Genomic DNA, 27,484 nt, shown 5'->3' on the forward strand with positions numbered 1-27,484 from the left:
TTTCACCCTAAAATCTAATTCAAAAGAAATACCACCGCTTCACTCATTTGACTTTGAATATAGAAAACAGGGCCAGCCTGTTGAAATTGTTGACTACAGGCAATATTTTCCCATGTCCCTGAGACCATGCCAGTCCTGCAATAACAGATTTTGTACATAGGTATAGCAGAGCCAGTAATAAACTATCTGTTTTGGGTTGTAACACTCATAGAAGCTACAGCAAACACTTGCATGTGATAAAATACCTATGATGCCTAGGTAGGCCTGCATTGCCTACAAACAAAGCAAATCCAACTTTTGCTGGCACTGGTGTCAGACCTGGATTTGGGAATCTATGACTTCCACCCTAGCAGCTGCCTACCTCCCCTGAGAAGTAGCCACCCTACTTCTCAGCAGCACTGACACTGAAGTTCGTCTTTATGCAAACGACCACAGTCCTCCTTCTCTCATCAGCAAGAGCAGCCACCAAACTTGCTATTCTGCACTCACTAGGCTGTTGCTACACAAGTGAAGAGTCTCCATGCCACTTACCAAAGTTTTATAGGGTTGAGCCTTGTGTTTCATATTTTGATTTTTTTTTTTAATCACACCCAAGTGACAGTAGCAGCAACCCATTTCTGCATTAGGCTGTTGCAGTCACAGGAAGTGATACACAGTTGTTGAGGCAGCAAACACAGCCCAGTCATCTGTGTCTCCCATGGGAGAAAATGAAAGATGACCAGTGAAAGAACTCAGAGATGGGTTTTTAAGAAGAGACTATGTCCTAGAATATGCTGGCCTCTTTAATGAGACCCTTGATACCACAGCTCCATTTCTACTGATATGCAAGCCATCTAAATTGTCACTACCTAGTTATGCCTGCATGTTCTGCAGTGAGTCTTCTGAGTATATTGGAGTCAAGAAATCCCTCCACCAAAGCCACCAAAAGTGTTTAGTAACCTGAATACCCTCATTACTGTCTTTCAGTGAAACCTTCAGTTCTAAGCGCCCAAATAATTTAAAGATGGGACTTAACTCTGAAAGCTTTACAAGCAAATTAAGTACTGGGACTTGTTATTCCTTTTAATCCTGAAGAATAAAAAAGATAAGCTAAATTCACTAGACAGCAGAATATTTCAGCAAGTTATAGCTGAACAATTCCATTAAAAACCAACAGCATTGAAGAGAGGGCTAAATTTGATCAGAATCTTTCTCACTGCTAAGCATACTTGAAAGGAAGAGACTGCAGACTTACTCTCAGGAGTCCAGTTTGAATTATATCAACATGTAATTTAAAGTTTTATATATAAATACTAGGAGTTGAGAGATACAGAACCTACCACTAGAATTCCAGGAGTCACTCCTTAGCATACAAGCAGTCCTTGCCACATTAACAGCCAGAAGTACTGTATGTACTGCAATTTTTTTAAAACTCAGATAATGCAATGATATACAATGTGAAAGTTTACAGTTTCATTTGCCAACTTTTCAGTGTGTTTAGTGACCTCCAATCTGCGGAGGAGACAAAGCTAATACTTCAGGAGAAAGAAGTTTCACCTTCTTACATATTCTAAGCAGAGCTCTCTCCAAGCAACACCAGTGCCCCTGTGCCTTATATCTATAAACACAAATAAATACACTTTAAATAATGATGTAGAGGAATTTTGTGGTGTACTTCTGCTTTTCAAATTGATTTTTATAGAAATTCAATATTTGGTACAAAAGAGATACAAAAGAAATACTCTACGGGTCTTAAGAGAAAGTAGTTTTGTGTAAGTGCACTACTGCCCTCCACTGGACCTGATCAACATCTGCTCCCATATTTATAAACCATCTAACGGACCCTGGAAAGAGCAGCACCTCTAGATCAAGATCGTGATATGAGAGCTCAGGATTTTATACAAATGCAGAATAAATGCAGCAAGTTAGTGATCAATATATAAACTGTGATAATTCATCACCTTAAATGCTACAGCGCCTTGTTCCTTCCCTCACGAGCATCAGGTGGAGAACCCAAAAATGAGCATCGACATCGAAAGCAGAGATGGCCTGTGGAACAACAGAACAACAAATCAACCAGCAACTTTCATATGCAAAAATACTTAAAAGCCTTGATGTTACTACTGCAGCTTATAATACAAAAATTAAGCATACAATATTAAATAGGATCTTAATATAACTGCTTTGATTTCAGTGGAATTAAACCAAGGACAAGTTTCACTGTTAGATCAAATCTTGCTCTTGATTACCTTACACAATCCCACTTATGGGCTCAGATGCACGTTCCAGGTACCACAGCTTAATGAGTTGCCTTGTGTAAACTAAGCTGTAACAGGCAGAGCACACAGTTTTAGCCCCAAAAATCATTTGATAAAATACACAGCTTAAGCCTCAGCATAAAAAAGTTTAAGCAAAATAATTTTAGTTTTCACACGTGACTGCTCAGAGCAGACACAAGTTTGGCTTCTGCAGTCCGGCTGATGAGAGGCAACTCACTAAACAGCAATAATCCTAACCCTATGCTGAACCATAAATTCTAAAGTGATTAATGAAGTTCGTTCTTTACAGTGTATTTTAATGCAATTTACATTTACATTTTAACCTAAACTAGCAAATAAAGTAAACCTGGCTTCAGTTTGTGTATTTAGTACACTACACAGGTATAAATCCAGTCCACTGAGTAACATAAGTAGAAAAAGTGAGTAAATGAAAGACAGGACCAGAGGGCAGATTTATAATTCAGCATGACCTTGACCAATCTGAAAACTGGTCTAAGGGTGGCATTCAACAGTGACCAGGCCAAGTACAGTCAGTTGCACAAACCCAGAATGAAAATAGCTGATTAAGCAGCAGTTCTCAAACTGTAACTTCCCCATTCTTCTTGATCATAAACTTCATGAAAGCCAACATCGTTGTGCCATTGTAAACACCGCACTAGGGTGTATAAACTTGAGTACAGCCTGAAAAACACATTCAGCACTAGCAAGGCCTCAGCTGAATAGCAGTATATAGTGGTTTTCCAGCATTTGGGAAACACACTTCAGGTAGACGTGTCCCACATGGAAAGGGTCCACAGAGGAAGCAAGAATGATCAGAGCTAAAAGTCATGATCTGTAATACCTGAGTGAACTGGCATTTTTTAGTTACATATTTTAACAAAAGAAAAAAAAAGACTCAAGTGGGATAACCTTAGCAGTTTTCAAATATATAATACTGTTGCAGAGAGGGAGTAACTTGTTTTCTATATCCACGGTGGACAGAAGGAAAAGTAGTAATGAGTTTAAATCGCAGCAATAAGCATTCAGTTCACACATCAGAAAATCTTTCAGTGAGAGATATAGTAAATCATTAGAATAAATTGCACTGAGTCTCACACACAAAAAGGCTTTAAGAACAGGTTAGACAAACACAGATAAGGAAAAATACAGAGAAGCTGGGCATGTGTGGAAAACCAATGATCTCTGAAGTCTTTTCCAGCCCATTTTGTCTATGAATTTCAAAAATAAGTAAGTGTAATGCAGCTGAGAAAACAGGTTTCATCTAACCTACTTGTCTTTTGGTAGTAATTCTATTTCAGTGGACTCAAGCCCATAGTTTATAGCCACCATATTGGTCACAGAACCTTCAACATTGCTCACAGGCATCAAAAATTAAGAAGCTGAAACAATGCCAACAAAAGAAGTGCAACACTACTTGCAATACTATTTGCTGATAGCTTGCCTTTTAAGGCAAAGAAGTACAGCTCACAAACTATGCAAGCTGCAGGTAAATTCTCCAGCTGTGTCTGTTCCTGAAGGCACCCTTTTTTTCTTGGTCACTTTTAACTCTATGCATTTTTAACTTAAAACACAGACCGAGTAACTGAGAGAATGAAAGAATGTCTCCTTAAAATTACCCTCATGCTGAGAGCACATGGCAAGCCAGTGCAAGGTCATACTATTCTATGGAACAAGTAAAAATCCATTTCCTATATTCCCAATATTGGAATTTTCTTATTTAAAATTACAAAAGTGGCAGAAATCTAACTTTTTGTTTGGTAGGAAGAGGCCTATAACCCTATTTTTCCACAATTTTTTGAGCTATGGTTCACATTTTGCTGTAACTGTAATCATCTATTAGAGGGACAAATATTTCTACCATTCCGTTTCAAAGTTTTTTAACTCCTAGATGCTGGACAGGAAGAAGAGGAGGAGAGCCACTACACAAAAACAGCCTTTAGTACATCACTAAGGAAAGATCAAAAGGACAGTGGTTTTCTTACAATGAATGCAAAGAGATGGCAGTTGCAACTACATCCTTTTGTCACTGTTTCAGCTTTTGCTGATGAACCACAGGAGCACTGATCTCCTCCTGCCACTGACTGCTGCAGCCCTGAGGTCTTCCTCACCCATTTGCTGCACGCTTTCCATAGCTGTCCTACTACTACTGCCTTCTCGCCTCTCACCGATCTAACCTTTTGCCGCCCAGTAATAAACAGCCCAAAAAATACTCTGAAGCACCAAAAGGAAGGGGAGGACCCTCAGCTAGGAGGGACAGTTTAGAGCTACCACTTGCTCCCTCACCAGTCCTCCACCGCCCAGGCTCCTCTTCACCATGCAGTAATTGTGGAGAAATTCAAGGAGGCTGCAACAACCGCTTCCAGCTCCCCGAAGCCCTGGCACAGCTTTTAATAGGTTTCTTCCAGTGAACCAGCCAGGAACCCGGGACAGGAAGCGGCGGTTTCCTTCCAGTGACCCCATCCCTCAGAAACACCTGCCTCCTTTCCCCACGCGGCCCCCAGCAGCCCCCTGCCCTCAGTCTCAACCCGTGGAGGAAGCAGATGTTTCCCACCCCAGAGCCCCCGCAGCTGAGCTCCCCCAACCGCGGCCCCCTCTCGCCTCACACCCAGGCCCTCCCTCCCTGCGCTCCTCGGGCGTCCCCTACTTCCCAACATGTCCCCCCTCCTCTGCCACGGCTCCGCAGCAGCCTATCCCCTCCCGCACCTCGGCCCCTGAGGCCTGCCGCTGCTTTCTGCCTCGCGCTGCCCCCCGCCCCGCTAACGCACCCCTCAGCCGGGCGCCCGCCCGCTCGCCCCACTCCCCTGCCCAGGCCTCAACTGCGCGCCCCACGCGGCCGCCAGCGTGCCCCGCCCTGCCCAACGGCCGCTGTGGCCCCGCCCTCCCCGAGGGGGCGGCCCAGGCGGCGGCCTGGCCTCTTGCCGTTTGGCGGCTGAGCTGTCCATCAAGCGGCAGGCGCGGGCAAAGGCCAATCAGACGCGCTGGCTAGGGGGGCGGGCCGAGCTGTGGCGGCTGAGTGGAAGCGGTGAGGGGCGGTGCTTGCGGTTGGGCCGGGGTCTGCGACGCCTTGCGGTGGGTCCGGCGCGGGGGCGTTGGTGGCGGCGGTGGCGAGGGCCGGGCCAGCCCAGCCCAGCCCAGCCCAGCCCAGGGGTGTCGAGGGGGCGCCTGGCCGAGCCCCCGCCCCGTCGGCTTGCTGCGGCTGCGCGGGGCTGGGCTGGGCTGGGCCGGGCCGGGCCGGGCCGGGCCGGGCCGGGCCTGGAGGTCGCCCGGCAGGAGGAAGTGGAGGCCGCGGCTGAGCGTTCCCCGCGCGGGAGCGGAGGTCCCAGCGGCAGTGGCAGCGGCCGCGCCGGCCGTGGCGCAGCCCCGCGGTATCGGCAGGCAGGCGCGGCGGGAGGTCGCCGCCGGCGGTCCCGCCGTGCTATGCCGTGTGGTGAGCGCTCCCTTCTCCGGGAAAGCGTAGCGCGCCGGAAGGGTTGCAGCAGGCTCTGATTTAGCCGTGAAAGTTTTCCAGCCTGAGCACGTGAGAACTTGGGTCGTAAGAGGTTATTTACCCATATTGTGGGCGAGAAAGAAACGCAGCCATGCCGTGCTTATTTCGGCCTCCCTTCAAGCGGCCTATGGTGCTGTTCTGCCTTTCCTTTAAGGTTTGATGCCGTTATGGTTTGTGTCTGTTTCTCTTCTTCAAGAGTAAGTTATTTTCCTTTATGTGCTTCTTTATTTTGATCATTGGGGCCGCTATGAAGCTATCTGAAATCTAATTGGGGGAAAAAAAAAGCTGTGTTAAGAGGCTGTCTAGTATGCTGGACTCTTTTGGGTAAGTAGAATTAAAATATGTATTTTTGCTTTGGAAGCAGGAATGAAGAGAAATTACTGGAGAGGTAAAGAAAAGCATAGATGGAGCAATCACAAGCAAAGTGACCATCACCATCAGTATAGGAGAACCAATCACAATAACTATGCTGGAAGGCAAGTATATGCTATTTGTACTTAAGACAGGTTAAGCTGTTAGATGTGGTGCCTGATTAAATTTGATGGTAGCCATTTTTGGACAGTTGCCACCTAAAAACCAAGAAGGTAGTATTTCTAGTATACTTGTCATCAAAAATATTCCTGGTAGGAGTGGAATTGCACTGAACTCTGGAAACTCATCACTTGCTCACAACTGTATTTTGGTTTAAAACTGAGGCATGTTTCCTTGAACTAATCCTTTGGGGCTTGCCTGATCATCATATTGATGCCTTTGCATCAATATGCAAAGGTAGTTCAGGGAAGAAAAATGAAATACTTCCTCACCACATTTGTTTTACCCCTCAGTGTCTATTAGTGTAAAAGCTGTCATTAAAGGATCTCCCTAAAAGTTTTAAAATCTGTTAATAACCTACAGTAAAGTAGGCGTTATTACCACATCTAGCAGATCAGGTAACTGAAACAAAGAGGGTCTTGGGAATAATTCACTGCCTTGAAAACTGGCTCTTTCAGAAAAGTACATCTTGAACTTTAGAACTCTCTTTTCTGTGTTGGTCTCTCTTGCAGGAATAGTATGGGCTGATCCTCTGCTTTAGTCCTTTAAGCATTTTTTTTTGAGAGAGAGCGCTAATGGAGCAACTCTTATGTAAGAAAAATAAGAAATATGTATGGATTCTAATTCAGTGAATATAGACTAAAAATACTTTTATTAAAAAGCTTTAAATTGAAGTATTTTGGTTTAGTTTGTTGTTTCCCCACACACACACACACGCACACACCCCGTTGAATTATTATGTTCTTTAACTACTTCGAGCTTGTACAGTCAGACGGTAATAGAGTCTGCATTAGAACTAGAATCTTTGCATCATTTTGTTTTCAATAAACTACAAATCACGTAAAGTGTCTTGGCCTAATGCTTATAAGATGATATGTAATAAGAACTGTCTCGAAAAGTGAGAATTGTACAGGTGACTCGGAAAACATCCAAATGCAATTTCACTCATTAGTAATGAACGTGTTTACTCTAATGATTTCAAAAAGAAATAAGCTGCAATTACCTAGAATCAACTGCGGTAGCAATGACAAAAGTAGAGAGGTTTTTTTACTTGGATTTTTTTTTTTTAATTTTTGTTTAGCTTGCTTCTTTTAGAACCTCGTCAGCGAGATTCGCGTCTTGAAGACAATAGCAAAATACTCCTTACCTGACATGAAGATTTTACATATGCTGTCTCTTTTACTTTATGCTGTAAAGAGTTCTCATGTTTACAACTTTTTTGTTTTGTTTTATTTTTTAATACAAGAGGAGCTAGTAAAATGCCAAGAATTAATGTTTTGCTGAAGTATTGCAAGCATACAGTTAGGATCCACCTCCAATGTTTTAGCAAATAATAAAGACTTTTAAGATGTTGATGTCTTTAATGCTCTTAAGAGGTTTTTAGGCGAAACTTTTTTGTGGTTTCTTTTTTTTATAGTTTTGTGTATGGTGGTTCACACAGTGTGCTTATGACAGCCCTGCAAAATTGCACTCTATTAATGTGATAGCAAACTGCTTTCAAGAGCCTTTGCAATAAAGTTTTGTAGGACAGTTGTGAGCCTGTCTGAAAGACAATGCTATCTTTTAGACCTGAACAGGAGGAGACACAGCCCCCTGTGAATGCAGGCCCCAGCAACAGTGAAAATTCTTCTTCCAGTTTAACACAGAACTCTGTAGCACCAGGTAAGAGGCCATGTTTACTGGTCAAAAAATTGGTGCCTATATGCTAACTGTATGAAAAAAAAAATAGCAGTAGTAGTGTTAATATTGTGGTGTTAAAGGAAGTATATAAATCAAAAAGTTTGTAGAGAAAAGTGATATCAGATGATCTAAAATGCTGTAGCAGGTGGGGACAAATACACTTGCAAGCTCACAAGCCTTTCATGTTTGAAAACTTGTGTGCTTAGCCTAGCTGATATAAACTGAAGAAATAGAATTCTGTTTCTCTCTACAAATATGGCTTTGGGAGGAAAATAACTTTATTTTTCTTTAATTTTTCTCATATGAGCTGAAGATGTTAAAATAGAACTTTCAACAAAAACTGTTAATAAAGAAAGAAAATAAGACAGCATATAAAAATTATAACCTATGTCCACTATTCAGCCTTCTTAAAAACGCAGTTACCCACAACTTTGGAAAAAATACAAATTCATCTATATTCCTTCAATGTATTTTGTAATATGTAAGAGGTATTGTCTGATGGCTAAATGAGCTGTTTGTTCATTAATCAGGGAGGCAACCAGAGAACTTGATACAGTGATGATACTATTGAGGAAGATAACCATTTTGCATTCAGGTTTCTGGGCTCATATATACATCCCTAATAAAGCTAAGCTTGTAGTAACATACGTTTCTCCAAAATTGGAGAGTCCTGAAACAGCCCTGACTGTATAAGCTCTTAACAACAGACAAAAACAGAGTTTAAACTGACCCTCTTACGTATCAATCCATTTGTGCTTAAGAGGTTGTGAGCCTGTTAGAAATAGGTCCCCTGCAAAGCATTTGTTGCTATATAATCAGTTTAAATATACTGAATGCAGTGTGCTGTTAACAACCTTATTGATAGACGCACTAACTTTACATTTTTTTGACCTGAATAAATCTTGGCTGTTTGTTGCCAAGCTGAAACCTAAGAGATGTTGACAAGGAGATGTATTTAAGTAATCTGTTTTTGCTGCTGTTTACAATTCAATTTCTAGCAATAGCAAATGTTTAAATACAAACTCTTGAAATGAGGTGAAGATGTTAACTTTTACCTTTTTCAAATAAAATCCTTTCCCTGCATTCCACCATTATGAGTCTGTCAGAAGTGTTTTGCCTGTCTACTGTGAATTTACCCAGGCAGTAGAGTACTAAAATCGAATGTTTCTCTCTTCCTAACCCATCTGTAGAATGAGCATCTGTGTATTGTCAAAATTTACTCTTACTTGTATCTAATTCTGTCATTTGTATTCAGGAAAAGGTGGCATGTTCTGGGAAGTGAATCACTTTATTTCCGTTTGGATGATGCTTAGCTGCCAATTATTTCGCTTGAGACTTCCCTAACTAGTCTTTTAACCAACAGTGTCCCCTCGTGACTGATTTATGAAGAACAGTCATTTTTGTTCTGCAGCAGAAAGCTTTCCCTTTGCTTCTCTGATCTGTCTGAATTTCATTTTGCTGGCATCCCTTCCGTACTTGTGTAATGACACTGCATTTGCAAACTTTCCTTTCAGTGGCTGTCAGCAGTTATTTCATAGGAGGTAACACTGTCATCTATTCCCAGTCTTTTTATCATGCTTGGGATCAGCTGAGAGTAAGAGCTTTGGGCTTTGTAACCCTTTGACATCCCTATGGGAATGAGGGATGTCAAAGAAGAAACTTAAAGAAACTTAGTTACCCATATGATTTTTGCCTGTTCTTTGCCACTTTAAGAACTGCCAGGATTTTACTATGACTCAGAAAAGAACCGCTATTTTCGTCTACTGCCTGGGCATAATAACTGCAACCCACTCACCAAGGAGAGCATTCAGTACAAGGCGATGGAATGTAAAAGACTGAGACTCTTAGAAGAGGAAGAAAAACAAAAGAAGGTAGGCTCTGAAAAAGAATGAAGTTACTTTATTGTGTTCTGACCCAGGACAGATCACAAGCTAAACTCCTTCAATTAAGCTGGCTGGAAAATGAGAATTCTTTTTTGCTGAGAGTTTAGAGTCCTTGAAGTTCTTGAAGAACTTGTTTGTTCTACACAGGAATGAAAACAAGCCATTTCCAGTACTAAGTTTGTGAAGAGACAGGAGCTGTGCTCAGAATAGCAGCTAGTCCAACAGTTACACTCCACTCAGGATATTGGATGCCGGGTTTGAAATCCCTGCTTGGAATTTGCAAAGTGGAGTCTTAATTGTAGGTTTTCCATATGCTTAGTAAACACATTGATCATATTCCCGGACCTTGAGAAACAGTACTAATGAAGTACTAATTGAAACAGCATTTCTGTGAAGAATTCTTATTTTATTTTTTTGATAGGAAAAAAACAAAGTTGGTCTTACCTTTATCATCAAGAGCATATAGGCTTTCCAGGCATAAACTTTAAGGCATAAGGTGTTAGAGCAGAGTAAATATTGCTGAATAATATTAGTAGTCTGGGTAAAATACCTGACAAGGATATTTTGTAATTACCTGAAAACCAAGAGTTTTGTAGCTTTAGAAGTCAGTATTGTAGCTCAGCTTGAATGTGCGGAGTATTAAGTGCTCTCACTTGGAAGGAGTGCAGTATTTTTTTTCGTAGGTAATGAAGTTCTGACTTCAACCAGCAATTCAGCTCTTCTGTCTTCACTATGAAAATGCTACAGATGTCTCCATAATTTAGCTGTTTCCATGAGCAGTTTAGTTTTATTTTCAAAATGCTGCTTGCCAGGTTGTTTTTAATGGGAACTGTGGATATATATCTCTTCTCAAAATCTGGCTGTTGAATTGGGTGTCTGAATCAGGTCCCAGATGCAAACGTTTTGACTCTTCAATGCTTGCTTTGTCAGAGCATTATCAAAAATGTCTTACTCCTAAAGTCTGCCAAATATTCTTTCCTTGGCTGTCCCCAGTGTTTAAAGTGTTCACATGAAATTTTGAAGTGTGATGAATGGAAAAGCAGTTTAGGGCAACATTAAGACTGCGTAGTTAGTAGCAGTCTTGTGGTGATAGAACGTTTTGCTATATATTAAGAATTTAAGGTGTTACAGTGAAACCAGAAGGTGACTTCACACCTCAAGGTGGTACTACTGATTATGTCAAGTACAAATAATGGCTAGATTTTTTTCAGTTTTTGTACTTAGGAGCACTTCGCCTCTCTGAGAATTTGCTCTTGATTATATTTCTCCTTTTTGCCTACTTGCCTTAGTAGACTATGGAGGTGGTGCTGGAATGTGTTTTACAGACTTTTTTGAAATTTTCATTTTTATTTTTATATATAAATGTAGGCTAGAGGAAAAAGTTAACAAAACGTCCCAAACATCAAGGATCCATGGCTGTGTTTGAAACATAAACAAGCAAATAACTGAATGTGCTTACATTTTATTCTCTTCTAGAAAACAGCAAGGGCTGGACTGAACTCATCTATGCTGTTACATAAAAGGCAGCTAGGTTTGCTCAGCTCCACAAGTTATTGCAGGTAAAATGATTTGAATTCTTTTCTGTTTGCGCTACCACGTTCTGCTGTTAGCGCAACTGTTCCTGTCAGTTTTTTGCATTCTCTGCTGTTCCAGTTAGGACAAGAGAGGAACATATTAGTTACAATAAAATAGTTATATTTCTTTATAATCAGATCCTGCCTTGTTTTCCATTACAGGCTAAATCATGCACGCCTAGAGAAGGGTTCGCAGACCTTCCCAAAAGTGCTGAGAATTAGAATGAGGAAAATATTACCTAATCTCAAATAGTTGGAGTGTAAAACTTGACGCTTTTCTCAGTATATGCTGTTCTGCCACATTGTGCTTTATAAATACAGTGCAGCTTTCCTTTAGATAAATGATCTTCAGCTGACTTAGACTCTCTCCAGCATCTCTATACTCAGATTCAGTAACACCATAGAAGGCAAATCAGTAACTTAGTATGTTGTTGTTTCTGCTACCAAAGGTATACTGGGGCTTGAAATAATGGAATGAAAAAGCTGTGGGAGATGCACATATTCGTGGGCTATATAAGTGAAACTGAGGCCTGCTAGTTGTTCAGACGTTTTATCTTTTGTGACTGAGAAGCAGTTCCGTCTCTCATTCCACAGTTCTTTTCGTTGGCATTAAACCTAGGCATATCTAATTTTTCCCCCCCCCCCCCCCCCCCTTTACAGACTAGTCCATGAATTAAAAGTAAGCTGCATGCAGAGGAGGAAGATAGAAATTCACAGTCCAGATTCCTCAGTCGCTGGAACCAACAATTTTAAAATAATTGTGGTATGTTATGAGAGCTGTTAAGCCTTTAGGATAAAGGGGGCCTGTCTTCACTGGAAATTCGGGATCTTGTAATTGAATCCCACAGGTCAGGGATTTCAAGGATGCATTATTTGGGTTGTGTTAGTTCTCAAAAACTGTACTCAGTAATTTTTATAACAGGTAGGAAGAGGCTGTTCCTTGCCTAGAAAGGGGAAATGATGAAAAGGATAGATATGACAATGATTTTTTGGAGCTGACCAACATGTTCTCTTGAGAAATACACAAGAGTCATAATTAGTGGATAGTTGAGTGGATAATTAGGTTTTTTTTTTTTAAGGGAAGATGAAGAAAATGGAAGAGAAGAATTTGTGGAGTAATGAAGTCTATGGTTCCTAGAGTCTATGTAGATCAGTAATGATTTCACATCTGATCCTCTGAAGGCAGTTCCTACTGTTTTTGATGGTACTATGTGTGCAAGAGAGGTTTCAAATGCAGGAAGTTCTCTTGTACCAGCTTCCGGCCTTGTAAACACTTCATGAGTTGCCAAAGTCAGAAGGGAGTTGGAAACTTAACATTATAAAGCAAAAGTTGAAGTTTAATGCCAGCTGTTTCACTGCAGCATGATCCAGCAAGAGGAGAAGGCTTTTGTGCAGTGTAGGAGAATTCCAATTTCATAGTTCGTAAGACTTAAAATTTGTTGTGCTGAGCCCTCCACAGATACCAGTCTGTGCTCACTAATTATCCAGAGTAAGTGGCCAGAATAGGTGTAATTGGAAGGAGTATTTCTTGTTGTTAAAGAACTGCCTCCTCTTAAGTTACTGAATGTTTTCTGTGCATGTATATAAAAAGAAGGTGGCCACTCTGTTTTAGAGATGAGTGAAAAGCGGGTGGTGGTGAAGGGATCAGAATTAATGTGTTTCTTCAATTTAGACCTAATACAGCTACCTCAAAATATTTTTCCCAGTAGGTTTCCAATATGACAACGCTTTTATTTTACAGGCAGATGTTGCTTGTGAGCGGATATTCACTGTGAATGATGTAGAACATGGAGGGTGTAAATACGGTATCATCAATCTCAGTGGTTTGGGGAAGGAGTCTCTTACTGTGGAGATGTATGACAACCTCTACTTCACAAACCGCAAGGTACTGTGTTCTATTCCTGCTTCCTTCAGTTGTGTTCTCTAAATGCTGTCCCTTGAGAAGCAAAGATAGAAATGCCTGAGGGCTGGGGAGTAGGTTAAGAGGAGAGAATGGAAGAATCTGGCAATGCGAAGTTCTGATGAACAGAATTGCACTAGCCATGTCTCTGATAGTTCTCTATACCAGCCTTAGTTCTCAGGAGAGAGATGTTCACATGGAACAGAAAGCTATGTGGAAGGTACCACGTTCCAGGGATAGTGCTTACTTCAGAGTTGCGCTTGGCAGTAGCTGACAGAACTAATGTTGAAGGCTAGAAACTACTAGGATTTGTTTGTTTCTTTCTTAAAAATGAGTTTGGAGAAAATATGTTTATTCTTGAACAGGAAGAATATTTACATCCTCTGCATATTGGGATTCTTTTAGGGATGCTGCCTTAAATAACAGGATATGCTTGATGCTTCAGTTCACATTTGGACAGACTTCTGAATGCTGCCCTGTCTCCCTCTACATTTAAGAGGACTGTGAAGCTAAAATGGTTTTTTGTGTGCCATAACTCTAGTTAGTGGGCTAAGCATATGTGCCTAGGTCTTAGTCTCATGTCATCTTTGCATGGAAATACCCTTTCATGAATTGTACAAGAGACCACAAAAATGCTATGTTGTCTTGTGTCTGAAGGTGAATTCTGTGTGCTGGGCATCATTGACTCATCCAGATTCTCATGTTTTATATCCTTTTAAAAATGCAATATTTCAGTTCTACTTTCAGTAGTCTGCCTCATGCTGCACAAAAAAGTTAACTTCAGGAAGAAATTTCACATACTTCCCCCAGAAATAATATTTTCCTGAAAAATAGAGAAAATTATGAAAATTGAAAGAAGGTGGAGTTAGTGAGACGCATGTAAGCTGCTGCTATATAGATATATGTAGTGTTGTTCCAATATTATAGTGAGCGGAAGACCACATTTGCTACTGTGCAGAATTCCCACTTCATTAACAGTGTAGATGCCATATCCAAAATGACCACTCTTTGAAAGTGAGTTGGCAGGCTTCTCATCAGGATATTGATGGGGGCTGAGAATAGCAGCAACGTACTGGCATCACACACTGCCACTTTCAGAGTGTCTTCCGCAAATTTGTCTTAGAAGAAGAGGAAGGTTGGTTTTATGGTAGAGGAACTAGTGATGGAAGATGCAGAATCACAGGAAAGAGGAAGGAAATGGGGTTTTAATGTGGGAGATGGCAGACAACAGATGTACCACCGAAGTATCAAAAGAGAGGATGTAATATGCTAATGTGCATAATTTCTCATGGGAGAGGCCAAGAAATTCACAACTGATCCAGAAGGTGGCAGGAATCCATCAGACTTGCTCAGGGCTGGATGGGAGTTACGGATTGTTTGATTTAATTATTTTATGCTTTTGTCTAGTCATGTCACAGATTTACCACACTGAACTTGAAGAACAAGTTTAAAATCCTATTCATACCTGCTATAATGTTTAGAAAGTATTTCAACATAACCTAAAATGAGGCTTCCTTGCCTCCCCCGTGTGCCTGTGCCCCTTTGCCCAACCCATCTCCATGAAAAACAGATCTAAATTAGTGCAGCATCATCAACATGTAAAGATGAAAAGAATGATCCATGGTTTTTGTGGGTTTTTTGCTTGTTTGTTTTTCTATCATTAGAAAGAACAGGAGATGCCTTAGTATTCCTCTCGCATTCTCTTTCTGGGTAATGTAAGTACACAAACTAGAAATGGAGTTCTTTCTATCCCTTCCCTATGGAAGAAAGGAAGTGTTGAGACTTGATTGTAAAATGTAAAGCACATCAAGGGTCTCAGAAGACGTTACTAAAGGGAAAGTATGGTGAGCTGCTGTTGCGTCTAGCATCTTGCTTTTCTCGTCTATAAATGTTAAGCAGCCTGATTCTTTCTAGGCAGAAATCATTGTTTTCCTTAACTCACTCCAGCAAGCTGTGTCTCATGGGAATTGCAGAAACACCAGGCTGTGCCAGTCTGCTTCCAGCGTCGTTGTTCAGCAACTCTAACCCAGGTAGGGTGGAGGGGTTGGGTTTTTTGTTTGTTTTCTAGTTTAGGATAACAGTTACAGTATGAACAGAGCATGAAGGAGAGATTACTTCTGTATCTTTTTTCTTTAGTAGTTGGTGACATTGTTGTATTCTTGTAAAGTGTAGAAAGCCTCTAACAGTATAAGAAGTGGACGGGTCAAAGAACTGACTTGAAGAATTAACTAACAAGCAGCATTCATGGCACTAGTTTATTTTTAGCTTCTGATGATGTAGTATTTGACTTAGGCAGGAGAACATCTCGCTTGTAAAGTGAGATTTGAGATTTTTCATGTTAGTAGCTCAGCCTGCAACTAATCCACAGAAGCTGGAAACAAGAGGTACTCAGTTTTTCTCATCTAGAATCATTTCCTTATTTAGAACCATTGCAGAATCCTTTCTCGTAGTAGCTTCTCAACTATGCTCAGTGGATTAATCAAAGATGGAAAGGTTTTGATAAATGTCTTGGCCCAAAGCTCCCTTTCAAGCACTGGACATCACACTCAGTTGTGTGTTCTTAGGGGCAGGATTTTGTATTCATTGCACTTAACTTCTTTGATAGATGTCAAAACCATGCTAATACAGTAGAGAGTCGTCTAACCTGGTGACCTGTCATGATCAGTTAAGTTTATACAGATGAAATCTGCGATAGATAAAAATGTAAAATTGCTCCATGACTCATTTAATGTCATGCTATTTCTGGAGGCTTTTTTTTTTTAAAAAAAAAAGACAGATACACAGGATTAGCATGAGCTGGACAAGTCACTTCTGGAAGACAGAGGGCTACTTGACCAGTATGCCCTACTGCTCAGTAAAACATTTTAAGCCCTGTGCCATAGATGCTGAGTTCCACCAAACTCCTTCTGTCTACTATTTCCTATTGACAGTTTAAGGTATTTCCAAGTGTCATGTCATGCCGTAGGTCACTCTCCTACATTGTTATGAGGGACCATTGCTAAGTAGTTAGAGAGTTAAGTAGAACTTAAACTGTGGTTTGTTTTAAGACATATCACCTGCGTTGCCAGACATCAGGATGAGCACGGTGGATATGCTATTGAAGTCAGTGATGTCAAGTAGACTTTGGCTGGGTAGGAGCTACATGAGTAAAAGTCAAATCTAAGGTGTTGTTGCTTACTCAGACCTGTCTTCTAAAACAGAAACAGAAAAAAAGGGAGACAATTCTAATCTATCTGCACCCCTTTCTTTTTTTCTTCTTTCCTTCTATTTCTTTTCCCACTTTTTTTTTTAATTGTTCTGTCTTCACTGTTTCGAAAACTTTCAGATTAGGCTTTGGCTAATCTATGGGTTCTAGAGTAAATAAGATGTTTTCTGTTTCCAGCCCAGGTAGTCTTGCAAAAAATGGCAAACTTAATGCTGTCAGGCCAGTGTTACTTCTCTCTTCCCTGCCATGGCAAGCCCTCTGACTACTGAGTAGATTTTACCATCTATCGTGATCATCTGTCTATCTAGTCTACAAGACTTCAGCTTACAATCATGAAATCCCGTTTTGTGCTGTCTCTTGAGTAGCACAGGGACACTTGATTGGGTAACACTGTGGGTCTCTGCCTCCAATTGCAATGTTAAAAGAGGTATGGAGATCAGGAGAAGCTTTCTGAGTTATCATGCTGTCCTTATAATTTTATGGATGCTTCATGTGTTGTTCCTCTTTCCTAGGAGATGGACCTGGAATGTTGTGCAGCTTTAAAATATCCACTGCCTGGTCCTGTGCTTGGTGCCTGAATCCCCAAGCAGACAACTGCTTCAGCACAGGTGAGTTGCAAAGGTAGTTACCCTCTTTATCACGGAGAGAATGACTTCTTGCACTTAATCTCCCAGGTGCTTCTCACATCACAGCTAAATGAACATAATCTGTCTTCTTCAGGCCTGACACGACGAGTTCTTGTGACCAATGTAGTGACAGGGCATCGACAGACATTTGGAACCAGTAGTGATGTCTTAGCACAACAGTTTGCCACACAGGTAGAAAGAAATGTATACCCTTAATTTTTCAGAGCTCTGTCTTGTTGATGGCCTTTTTGTTCTGTTTGTGATAGAACTCGTCATGCTATACGTAAGGTTATGATTACAGTTACTGTTAGACAACTATTCTACAACAGAGCTGATATGATCTGATGCTGACACAATGGAAAAGCAAAAAAATCAGCTGATTTCAAACTCCATGGCAAAAGGGGCAACTTTGTTAAATGTACAGAGGTAAAGGAAATGAAACAAATATAAAGAGCAGCAGTAATAATGCATTGTAACATTTGGGAAGGTGTTCATTTTGTGCCAAATGAACTCAATACAGAGAGTGTTAGTGAAATACTTTGTTTTCATTTTGCAAGACGAAGACGACCCTTATAAAATACTAATTGACTTGTTTGCAAACCCTCAGTGAGAGGGGTTAACCTGGAACATGAGGATTCCTGTTCCCATTCTGCTGTTATATTAGGCTAAGTTTCTGCTTACCAAGCTGAACTCTTACAGCTAAATAATTGAGGTTTGAAAGGAACTAATGAGTTGACTGAAAAATGTTGCAGCGTGTAATAGAAACTCTGGTTCTTAGTTCTTTAATGCCTATGTTAATAAAATTGTGTGACAACTGCAATGGAGACCTCAAAAGCTTGACATGGCTACTGTCTGTATAACTTAATCACTACATCTCTTGTTTCATTTACATACTACATTTCTTCTTTTCTTGGATTCTTCCAGACACCAGTGCTGTACAATGGCTGCCGTTCAGGTGAGATTTTCAGCATTGATGTGCGTCAACGCAACAGAAAGGGCCAGAGCTGGAAGGCAATTCGTCTCTTCCATGACTCAGCAGTTACATCTATTCGCCTTCTCCAAGCTGAACATTATCTTATAGCAGCAGATATGGCTGGAAAGGTACAGTTTTATGGCTTTTAGGAAGAATTTGATATTGTTCCTTTCAGTAACTGGACACTGACAGGCTCTTATCCAAGGTCTGAGGGAAGACACCCAGTATTTTGAGAGAAGCAATTGCTGTTATCTGCCCTTTCTCTCACTCATTTGTCCCCTAAACTGTGTATTCCTGTGGTGATTCATATAAAGCCTGAAGATTTTTTTCAGTTCAATAGTTCAAAGGAATTAAGATTTGTCTGAGGCCCAATTATTAGTCTTCAGTAAAAAGTAAGGGAGACCGTACTTAATTTACTAAGTCTGTTGCGAGGTGGAAAAAGAATACAATTTACTGAGTGGTGTGTGTGGTGTGTGTGTATGTTTTTTTTGTTTTTTTTTTTTTTAATACTTTCCAGTAACTAGTGTTTTCAATGGGTATTCACATTGTTGGCTACTTAACTGGGTGACAGTTCCATATTTTGATCCTTCTTGCTCCCTACTTCCAGGTGCACTTATTTACCAACTGTCAAGTGGTCCCTGCTTTGTTAATAATGCCCTCTTTTGAAAAAATTACTTGAACTTGCAGATAAAACTGTGGGACCTGAGAACAGCAAAATGTGTGAAACAGTACAAAGGCCATCACAATGAATATGCTGTTCTCCCTTTGCATGTAAATGAGGAGGAAGGACTTCTGACAGCAGGTAGGTTGACTTTTGTCCCTGTACTTGTAGACTGCCTGGCAGTGATTTCTTATGCCTGGAGAGTGTTTTTTAGGTGTAGCTGTTGGACGCTCTAAGGCTGTTGATTCTTTGGAACAGACAGAAACTCAGCCTTAGACAAAGCATAATAAACTATGAAAAGGAATGAATAATATTATGGATGCACACTTACTGTAATGACTTCTCTGTGGCTCTCAACTGCTGTGTCCCGTAAAAATCTCACTATCCTTTCCACAGTGTGTCTCAAAAGGAGAGCAGAAAATACTTGATTTTGAAATTTAGGGAAGCAACACAGAAAGAGGAATCTTAAAATACTAACATAATATACAGGCAAAGACCATGTATGTTTTTCTTTAATGCTTAAATGGGTACTGTGGTAGACTGAAGCACTAGCACGTAAGCATAACGCTTTGTACCCTGTCTGTACCACTCATGTTTGTTTTGAATATACTTGGATACAGTTTGTTTGTTTATTTGCAAAGGGATAAGTAACAATCATAAATAAGGCAACCCCCCTGAATCCTCATAGTATTGCCAAGTTTCTCAAAGTCACCATGAACACAGTAACCTACTCTCCTCAGATTTTTCAATAAGTGGCAATGATGAGAATTCTCTTTAATTAGACAAGCTGGGTTTTTTGGCTCAGGAGCCTGATAATGAGGAAAGCATTTGAAATACTGATTTATCATGCCTTTTATTGATGGATAGGAAATGCATATTTTTCTCACCTTCTCACAGTGTAGAGTTTGTTTCCTAAAATGTTAATAAGCATTTTGCTTGCTCTGTGTGTGTGGAAGTGGCAGGCTTTTTTCCCACAGACCTGCTGCTGCTGCTCTGATAAAAATCTTGCAGAGCTGTATACAATACCTCTTGTGTGGTGTTGATTTTTTGATGTCTTTTACTCTCCAGTTGGCCAGGATTGCTACACTAGAATCTGGAGTCTCCAAGATGCCCATCTGCTCAGAACCATCCCTTCTCCCCACCCATCGTCCAAAGATGCCATTCCCAGTGTGGTGTTTTCCTCAAGACTTGGGGGTAGCCAAGGAGTTCCTGGCTTGCTCATGGCTGTCAAACAGGATCTCTACCACTTCTCCTATAACTGACACAGTTGATATTCTCCACATACCTGGGATACAAAGCCAGCATCCTATAGGTGACTTCAAAATTGTTAAACAAATCACTGTGCCATTGAGTCAATGTGTGCTGTTCTTGCATCTGCTTTAGCCATGAGATTCTGAACCTCCTTCAGCAGGTTCATCAAGTCTTGCTCTATACATCTCAGACATCTTATAAATAAAAGCAGAATGCTGATTAATTTCTCAAGCAGAATTCAGCCTCTCTGACATCTAGTTGTAAGCTTTGAAAAGCTGATAACTTGCAGTATGGGGCTGACTCTCATACTAGCTGGACTTGCTGTCAAAAGGCTGCTCTAATCCAACCCTAGTTTGATCAGGTATGTGACAGCTGTGGTTACCTCTACATTAGCAAGTAGACTGGTGCCACAGCATGGATTAGCAGAACAAAGCAGTTAGTGCTGAGAAGCTGACAGTATAGGTGTTCTGGGGTTTTATTTGGACTTGCTCTGATCTGGGTCCCTGAAGCAGCTGTCTCCACTACTTACCTGGCTGGAAGCAGTGCAAGGGAAAGCTATTTTCCTAGCCTTTGCTGGTAGCCCTCTGGGAGGGGCCATGCTAAACTTTGATGGTAGCATGCCACTGCCCTGCTACCATTTCCTCTAAAAGGCATCACGTATAGAACAAAGCCCCATTCCTAGTTCAGTACCTGGGTTGAATGTCCCAATTAACTCATCGTAGTGCTTCCTAACCAAGTCCCTACCTGATTTGGAGTTTAGTCATCAGCCACATAGTAGTCCAGAAGGGCAGGCTTATTCATGCAGCTGTAGCCAGTTCTCTGGGAGCAAGAGTCAAGCGCTGTCTGGAGAGACTGTCTTTCTTTGGATGAGATCACTTGCTGTGGATTCAGGGCTTTTGAAAACAGAGGTACAACCAAGGCTTTTAGCTGCAAAGTTGTGGTACCAGCTCACAGTACCTGGGTGGCATTTTGGGAGCCAATACCTGTATTTCAGAGTGCTTGTCATCCAGTGGAGTCTCATTACCCTCAGCACCTGCCTATCAGTGGTGGCCTTGCCCAACCCAAACTGGCTATCCTGTAGATACTATACAGAGGAAGTATAGACAAGATCATGGAGCCCCAGATATTGAAGGCTTTCAGTGAGGGCTGCTGCTAGCTGGGGCTGTTGATAGGCTTTGCAACCTAGTCCAGCACAGCCAGTGCCTGGCCCAAGGCAGGCAGTGATTGCGTTAGCCATGAGGGCTGCCACTTTGTCCAGCAGAAAATGCCACAGTCTTCCTGATGAGCAGTACAGCAAGGTTGCAATTAAGAGGGAGAATGTATTGAGTTGGCTCAGGGAGATGGCAGTGTCTGAGAGACAGGCTGGGTGTCTATATTCCCAGTGCTTCTGAAATCACGTAGATGCTGCATGTGGGTGAGCCTTTATCACAGCAGAAACAACAAAGATGAGTTTCCCCAGTGGCTAGAGGTGCAGCCTTCAGCACAGTTGGAGTACCTAGGATGCTCTGTTTCTTTATTCCAGAGGGGTGTTTTGGTGCTGGGCATCAGGGGAGGAGGGGGCTTGCAATTCCATTTCAAAGCTTTTGTACTTCAGTAAATTACAGTCCAGGAATAAAAAAAGAAACAGTGCTAATACTCCTCTCATGTCTGTACACCCTCTCTCTGTTTCATCCCCCACTAGCATTCACTTCACCATGTCTTTTGAGCATCTATAACTACTTTGCTCTCCAAGGCTCTTCGTGACTTTGCTGCTTGTTGCCCTGCACCTGGGGATCCTAGAAGCCCTTGCAGACTTAGGGCTAAGTGGCCTGCTAAAAGAGGTTGTGGAAGGCATCAGACAAGCAGCTGTTTTTCAGTGAAAGGTGTGTGGGGGGGGGGGGTCTGCTCAGTCTCCATGTATAAGCAGAGGCAGGGAATAGTGGTAACCATAGGTAATTGATTGTAAGAGTGATAAGCTGTAGTTCTGTCACAACCCAAAGGATTAAGCCTTAAGGGCTGAAGGATGCTCTGTTGGATAATTAGCCCCCCCCCACCACCACCACCACCACCTTGTAGGGTGCCAAGCAATCCTGTTCCTGCCCTCAAAGGAAACCTTCACCACCCCTAGCCCAGGTGTGCAGCCTACTCATCCCTTCACATCCCCACTAGTGGCTGGAGCTTATTAAGCACACTTCAGGAGTGTGTCATCCAGCTTGGCTTCCTCCAAAAGGAATCCAGTTCATGCCCCACATGTGCTCTGTATTGTGAGTTGAATACACAGATTCCCTTCACAAGTGCAATGCCAACCTGGGCACAAGTGTGTGGGGGGGAGGGGGGGAGTGTCTTATTTTTCCAAGGCGCTCTCCCATTTCCTTTCATTTTTCAAGCAACCTTGGATGAGGGGGAATTACTCAAATACAAGCAGGCACCAGCCAGGGTCAGTCCTGCTAGGATAAAGAATCCTCCCTGTCTTGCAGGGTTCCACATTCATTTCTCCTGTCCTCTCACCATCTTCAGGCCTAAGGAATATGCCATTCTGGGAAACACTCTTCTTTCCAGCACTTCTATTGATCCCCACACTCCAATGTTACATGTGGTTATCATCTCTTTTATCCATTAATCCATACAAAAGACAAAAAACTATAGCAGGAAAATTCTCATCATGGGAGCAGTGCAACAGTATAGTGTGAATATATTCTACATGAAATAAGTGAGTTGTAAGAGTCATCTCTATATGAGATGAATCTCAGCAAATATTCAAAACACTCTTTCCTGTTGTCATGTACTTCAAACTCCCCAGATCTATCTTATATCCTATTAATAGGCAACTTTTTTTTTCCCCCATAGGCAAACTGAGCTGTGAATTCCTTATGAGTAGCTGCTTCCCAGATACATCTGGCTTTAGTATCAGTACAGAGCCTCCTTTCTCACACACAGTGTAGCAGATGCTGCTCAGAGCATACCCTGCTGCCCCTTCTTTCTAAAAAAACTGTTTATAGAGCTTTCCTGTCTTCTTCAGATGGTAAGTCCAGCCTCACTCACACAGACTTGCAGGCTCTTTCCTTTCCCCATACTACCCCAGATAATCAAGAGTTCAGTCTGGCTAACGCGGTCACCGATTCCCAGCTTGCCTTTCTTTCCAATTTAAGAAAACACGCTGCAGTTTGTGTTGGTTAGTTCTGTTTGTTTGGGAAATTTTCTGTTGCATGCACAGCGATTAATACATGCAGTACAACTTTCAAAAGTTTATGTATTGACTTAGTTAATAATGCATACTGCAGCTAGGCATCCGTTCAGGAAATAGGTAACTAACACCATCCCACTGCAATCTCCTAATGTTACTTCTGATAATCAGCTCAGAGTTTACATCTTCACATTGGAGGGCTTTACATCAGTATTCTTGCTATTAAATGTGTGGTTCAAATGCTTGCTGGCAGCAAACCACAAGGATCGTGAACTCGCTTGAATCAAAATTAATTCAAGAATCTAAATTAGCATTTAAATTCTCTTCACTGCTCTTAACTCCAGTCATGCCTGTTCTGTGAGAATAAGACCCTGCAACAATTATGCCCAGTTGCTGTGGGAAACACAAACTAGGAGCTGTGGCAGAAAGGCATCTTACATAACTAAAGACTAAACTAAATAAACTGAAGTTTATTTCCCTTAGTCTCCCTTTAGGCAAAGCCCATTAAATGAAAGAAACTCATTTGCTTTCTACTGGTTCCAGGAGCCAAAGACATACACGTCCCTGCAAACCCATTCACCCAACCAGGGCTTTTGCAGGAGCAAGGAGAGGGGAAGCAGGGTAAAAGAGAGACAGTTTGGTGTCAGTGACAAACACCTAGCAGTTTGCAGACAGTAGCTGTCCTCATGCACCAGTGGCTAGGAACCAAAGACAACTAAAAAGAAAAAGACTGCAATGCTCACCTTCCTGCTCCAGTGTCAAAATACCCTACTCCTTTCCCTCAGCCTCCTAGCAAGGACTGAGTCTAGTAGGAAATTCCAGAAAGGCCTAAGGGCACCGCAAGTTAGTGAGGCTGGGGCACCCCTCATTCAGCAGGCACCACTTGTTTGGTCCTCTCCGCTCACTGGAGAGAGGAAAGCTGAGTGGACCACCAGGCGCTCTTCACTGAGCAGACTTTACTGACAGGCTGTACAGAACAAAACTTCTGGTTTGCAGATCTCTGAGCACTAAGCTCCTTTGTGCTTTTTCCACTGTTGATCACAGCTATGAAGAGCTCTTGCTGGAGATGTGCTACATTCTTTTTAAGGAGAAAAAAACCTGCTTCTCTCTCCTGCTTCAGTAGCTCAAAAGGAGCTACTGAAGAATACTAGTGTCCTGCACTAGTTACTATTTCTTCATATATCCTAGCTATCTGTGTTCATCCAAACACTGTTTCATATCTTACACTTAGATGAATAGCTCAGCACCAAGCAACAGTGAGATTCCAGCAGGGTTCCTACAGTGCAATGTGCAAGGCCTAGGAAATCAAGGCCATGGGAAGTTTGCAACCTCCCCCCAGTCAAAGTAGAGATTATTATTGACTCTTTTCTGTAGTCAAGCTAACCTTCAGTGTACAGCACTTGACTGCTGCCTCCTCTTCTTGTGGAAGAGGTTATTCTATTACTCTCTCTCTCTCTCCCCAGTTAAAGCAGCACTGGCCCCAGCTGCTCTGCCCCTCCCTGGTGAAGGAGCAGCAACATTTTCCTTGCTCCCTGCTTCCAAAGAAAGAACAGAGACTTTGCTCTAGCGGGAGTCTTTCCCAGGGTGTAAGAGATTAGAGCATGGCAAGGAAGTCCAGTTCCTCAAACAGCAGATAAAGGACCATTGGGAATCCAAGGAACAGCCTGCCATGGCATGCTGTCCTGTCCATTGCAAGAAAAGCCCCCATGTACTTCAATAAATGATAAAAACTTGCGAACAGCCAGTTCCTCCCATCAGTATGTTACAGACGCCATAGAGTCTCACCCTTGTTACGTTCAATCCTATTATTAGCCATCTCTCTCCACCCTAACTAAAAAGTCTCTTTCCCCATAAAGCCATTTAGGTCACATAAGGAACTTAAAACCAGTTTAGGTTTCAAGCAGTTATGTTTAAGTGTCTAAAGGGGAGAGGGGAATTGTTTTGGGGTTGGGAGGGGTCATTTCTTTCTGTTGACTCTGATTTACTGCAAGACATGGCTGCATGGTCATTCTTCCCTGAAGAATACTGAAACTAAAACAGTTTAAAAAATGATTTTACTAGTCACAATTTCACTCTGGCATTTTTACATTTTGAGCTTAATTATCTAGCGCTGTTAGGTCACCATTAGATATTTGTTACAAGAAAGTGGGAATTTAAACCCAAATATGGTCATACTTTCTAACTGTCCCATTGCAGTAGCTTCTTTCAGAAAAGCTGTAATTTGACAATGGACAGTTCAGCTTTGGACCCCAAATCTTCAGTAGCTGGAGCAAAGTGACTGCTTGTACACAATGAGCTGAATCTAGCAGTCGGTATCAACCCAAAGTACTTCCTAGACAGGGGTATTGGGGGGAGGGGAGGGAGCTGTTTGAAGGAGAGTTAACCAGAGAGTTCAAAGCACTTTACAAACTAGCTTTACATTTCAAAATGGAAACCAAGTCATAAAGCAGATGAGTAATTTTAAGTAAGGTCGGAAAATATAATCAAGGTCACTTGCCTTTTCTTGTTCAAACAACGTCTTTCCTATCTGCAGTTCTATTAATATCACTACAAGCTGTGAAGCATTCTGGTGCTTTCCTGACAAGTCATCATCTATACATTATATGTACACTACTGTTTCTCTGTGCCTATTCCCCCCCCCCCCAAAAAAAAAATCTAAAGTTGATGTAAAACTGCCTTTCAAGTAGAACAAGAAAGATTTAACCAGCACTTGAAAATGTCAGAAATCAGTCAGCTTCAAAATCTCCAAATGGTCAGTCTTGGCATTAAAATTTCTGTAATGCTGCAATCAAAATATTCCCTACATTAGAGAGCTTTTTTTTTTTTTTTAAATACCTTGTACTCATGTTGCTTTTTATATGTTTGTTAGAGTTATATCCAATAAAAATGAAGTTAAAAAGCTGAATACACTTCACTTTTGGCTTAAGATAACTGACTAGCTGCCATTCTGATAACATTTGTTAGCTTTGTCACACTATATTGTTGATTTTGAAAACCCTCCTAAAAAGTTTTATTTATTTTGGCATTGCCATGACAGCATTGCGTACGTGTCTGCGCTACAAACAAAAACATTTTATGACACATTATGTGCTGTAACTGACAGAATATACATGTTGACATTACTTACCAAGAAAAAGTCCTCAGCCAAAGGGAGGAGGAGAGAAAAAATAAATAAGTAAAAAATCAACCAGCTCTATCACTTGACCAAATTACTCTCTGTTCTCAAATTACTGGCAGGCAAAGACATATCTGTTGGTGCCAAGTTATTATACAGCCAACTGTAAATTAAATGCAAGGACAAAGCCACAATAGGTGGAGCTACAGTGACTGAAAACATCAGTTGACAATGAAACAAAGAGAGGCTGCAAAATGGAGTGAGAGACTGGTACTTAAACCTCATTGGACTGGTTATGCTGGAAGTAAATGCACATAAAAAAAAGAGCAAAAAGTCTGTATGACCAGGTGGGAAGCCAGAGTCTTGCAATGTTAGAGCCCAGGCAACAAGGGAATCCATGAATTTCTCAGCAGGGGCACAGCTACAGCAGACAGACACTTAGCATAAATGCAGAGCAGATCCAACATAACGGCAGCGTTTATTTTAACAAAATGTTGACATCAAGAGCTAGTGAGAGTTGTCATGTTTTCCAGAATGCAGCCAAAAGGTCCAATTCACAAGTGACACAGGATCATATATGATACATTGGCAAACCTGAATAAGTGCAACTTAGCCTGTGAGGAATTGGGAAGGAAGATGAGCAAACAGGAAAACCAACAGAAAAAAGGGGGTAAAAGACAAAGGCTGCTTTTTTTGTGCAAAATCCTGACAATAGTTTTTCCTGACACATCCATGTTGTTCTGCCCTCCATTTGCCTAGCTACAAGTCTCAGGTGCAATGTACACTTGGTATACATTTAAGCCAAGTTTGGCCTAAAGGTTTGGGGCAGGGAGTCTAACTGAAAATGAGCACATCTATATGAAGCTCACATACATCTGCTTTACAAAAGGGCAGGAAAACCCACACCACCTATTTGAAGGAGCATCTTCCACTTTCACAATTGGCATAGATACCCACAATGGGAATAAATCCATCAGAATAGAGCAATCAGGTCAGCTGTATTTATTTCTCTATAAATCTAGACTTGTTTCTTGGTGCTTTGTATAAGGAATTAGTTTTTTTACTGGGGCATGCCTTTAGGAATATTTTGCACATCAGTTAATTCACATGATTCTTATATTATTCATGTTTTTCATAGCACTTCCTAATCAGAAGAGATGCAGAGGTTGCTTATCTA

General features: G+C 41.4%; 2 protein-coding genes across 9 annotated transcripts in view; one reads left to right on the plus strand and one right to left on the minus strand.

The window, feature by feature from the left end:
* Positions 1-2,026, minus strand: part of DPF3 (double PHD fingers 3) — a 207,794-nt gene extending 205,768 nt beyond the window's left edge. Inside the window, exon 1 of the mRNA XM_064512544.1 lies at positions 1,941-2,026. The gene's annotated coding sequence lies outside the window, so the exon portion shown is untranslated. The remainder of the gene's footprint in view (positions 1-1,940) is intronic.
* A 3,216-nt stretch (positions 2,027-5,242) lies between these two features.
* On the plus strand, positions 5,243-26,097 carry DCAF4 (DDB1 and CUL4 associated factor 4). 8 transcript variants are annotated; one of them, XM_064512548.1, is made up of 14 exons: positions 5,243-5,280; positions 6,110-6,221; positions 7,844-7,938; positions 9,670-9,827; positions 11,316-11,398; positions 12,074-12,176; positions 13,155-13,298; positions 13,971-14,020; positions 15,264-15,343; positions 17,031-17,126; positions 17,239-17,336; positions 18,069-18,245; positions 18,805-18,919; positions 19,847-26,097. In XM_064512548.1, the coding sequence occupies exons 2-14, from the start codon at positions 6,112-6,114 to the stop codon at positions 20,038-20,040; spliced, it is 1,503 nt and encodes a 500-aa protein (XP_064368618.1). In that variant the 5' UTR covers positions 5,243-5,280; positions 6,110-6,111; the 3' UTR covers positions 20,041-26,097. The 8 variants fall into 8 exon arrangements, with proteins under 8 accessions (XP_064368618.1, XP_064368616.1, XP_064368619.1 ...); XM_064512546.1 differs by having other exon boundaries at positions 5,263-5,327; XM_026095676.2 differs by lacking the exon at positions 5,243-5,280 and adding an exon at positions 5,372-5,685 and having other exon boundaries at positions 6,107-6,221.
* The last annotated feature ends 1,387 nt before the right edge of the window (positions 26,098-27,484 follow it).

This window comes from Dromaius novaehollandiae, chromosome 5 (assembly GCF_036370855.1).
Source record: "Dromaius novaehollandiae isolate bDroNov1 chromosome 5, bDroNov1.hap1, whole genome shotgun sequence".
NCBI lineage: Eukaryota > Metazoa > Chordata > Aves > Casuariiformes > Dromaiidae > Dromaius > Dromaius novaehollandiae.

Excerpts from the sequence above, each read along its gene's own strand:
- DCAF4 (XM_026095676.2), top strand. Across the intron at positions 6,222-7,843 it reads CACAATAACTATGCTGGAAG|ACCTGAACAGGAGGAGACAC; the intron begins GCAAGTATATGC and ends GCTATCTTTTAG. Across the intron at positions 18,920-19,846 it reads GGAAGGACTTCTGACAGCAG|TTGGCCAGGATTGCTACACT; the intron begins GTAGGTTGACTT and ends TTTACTCTCCAG.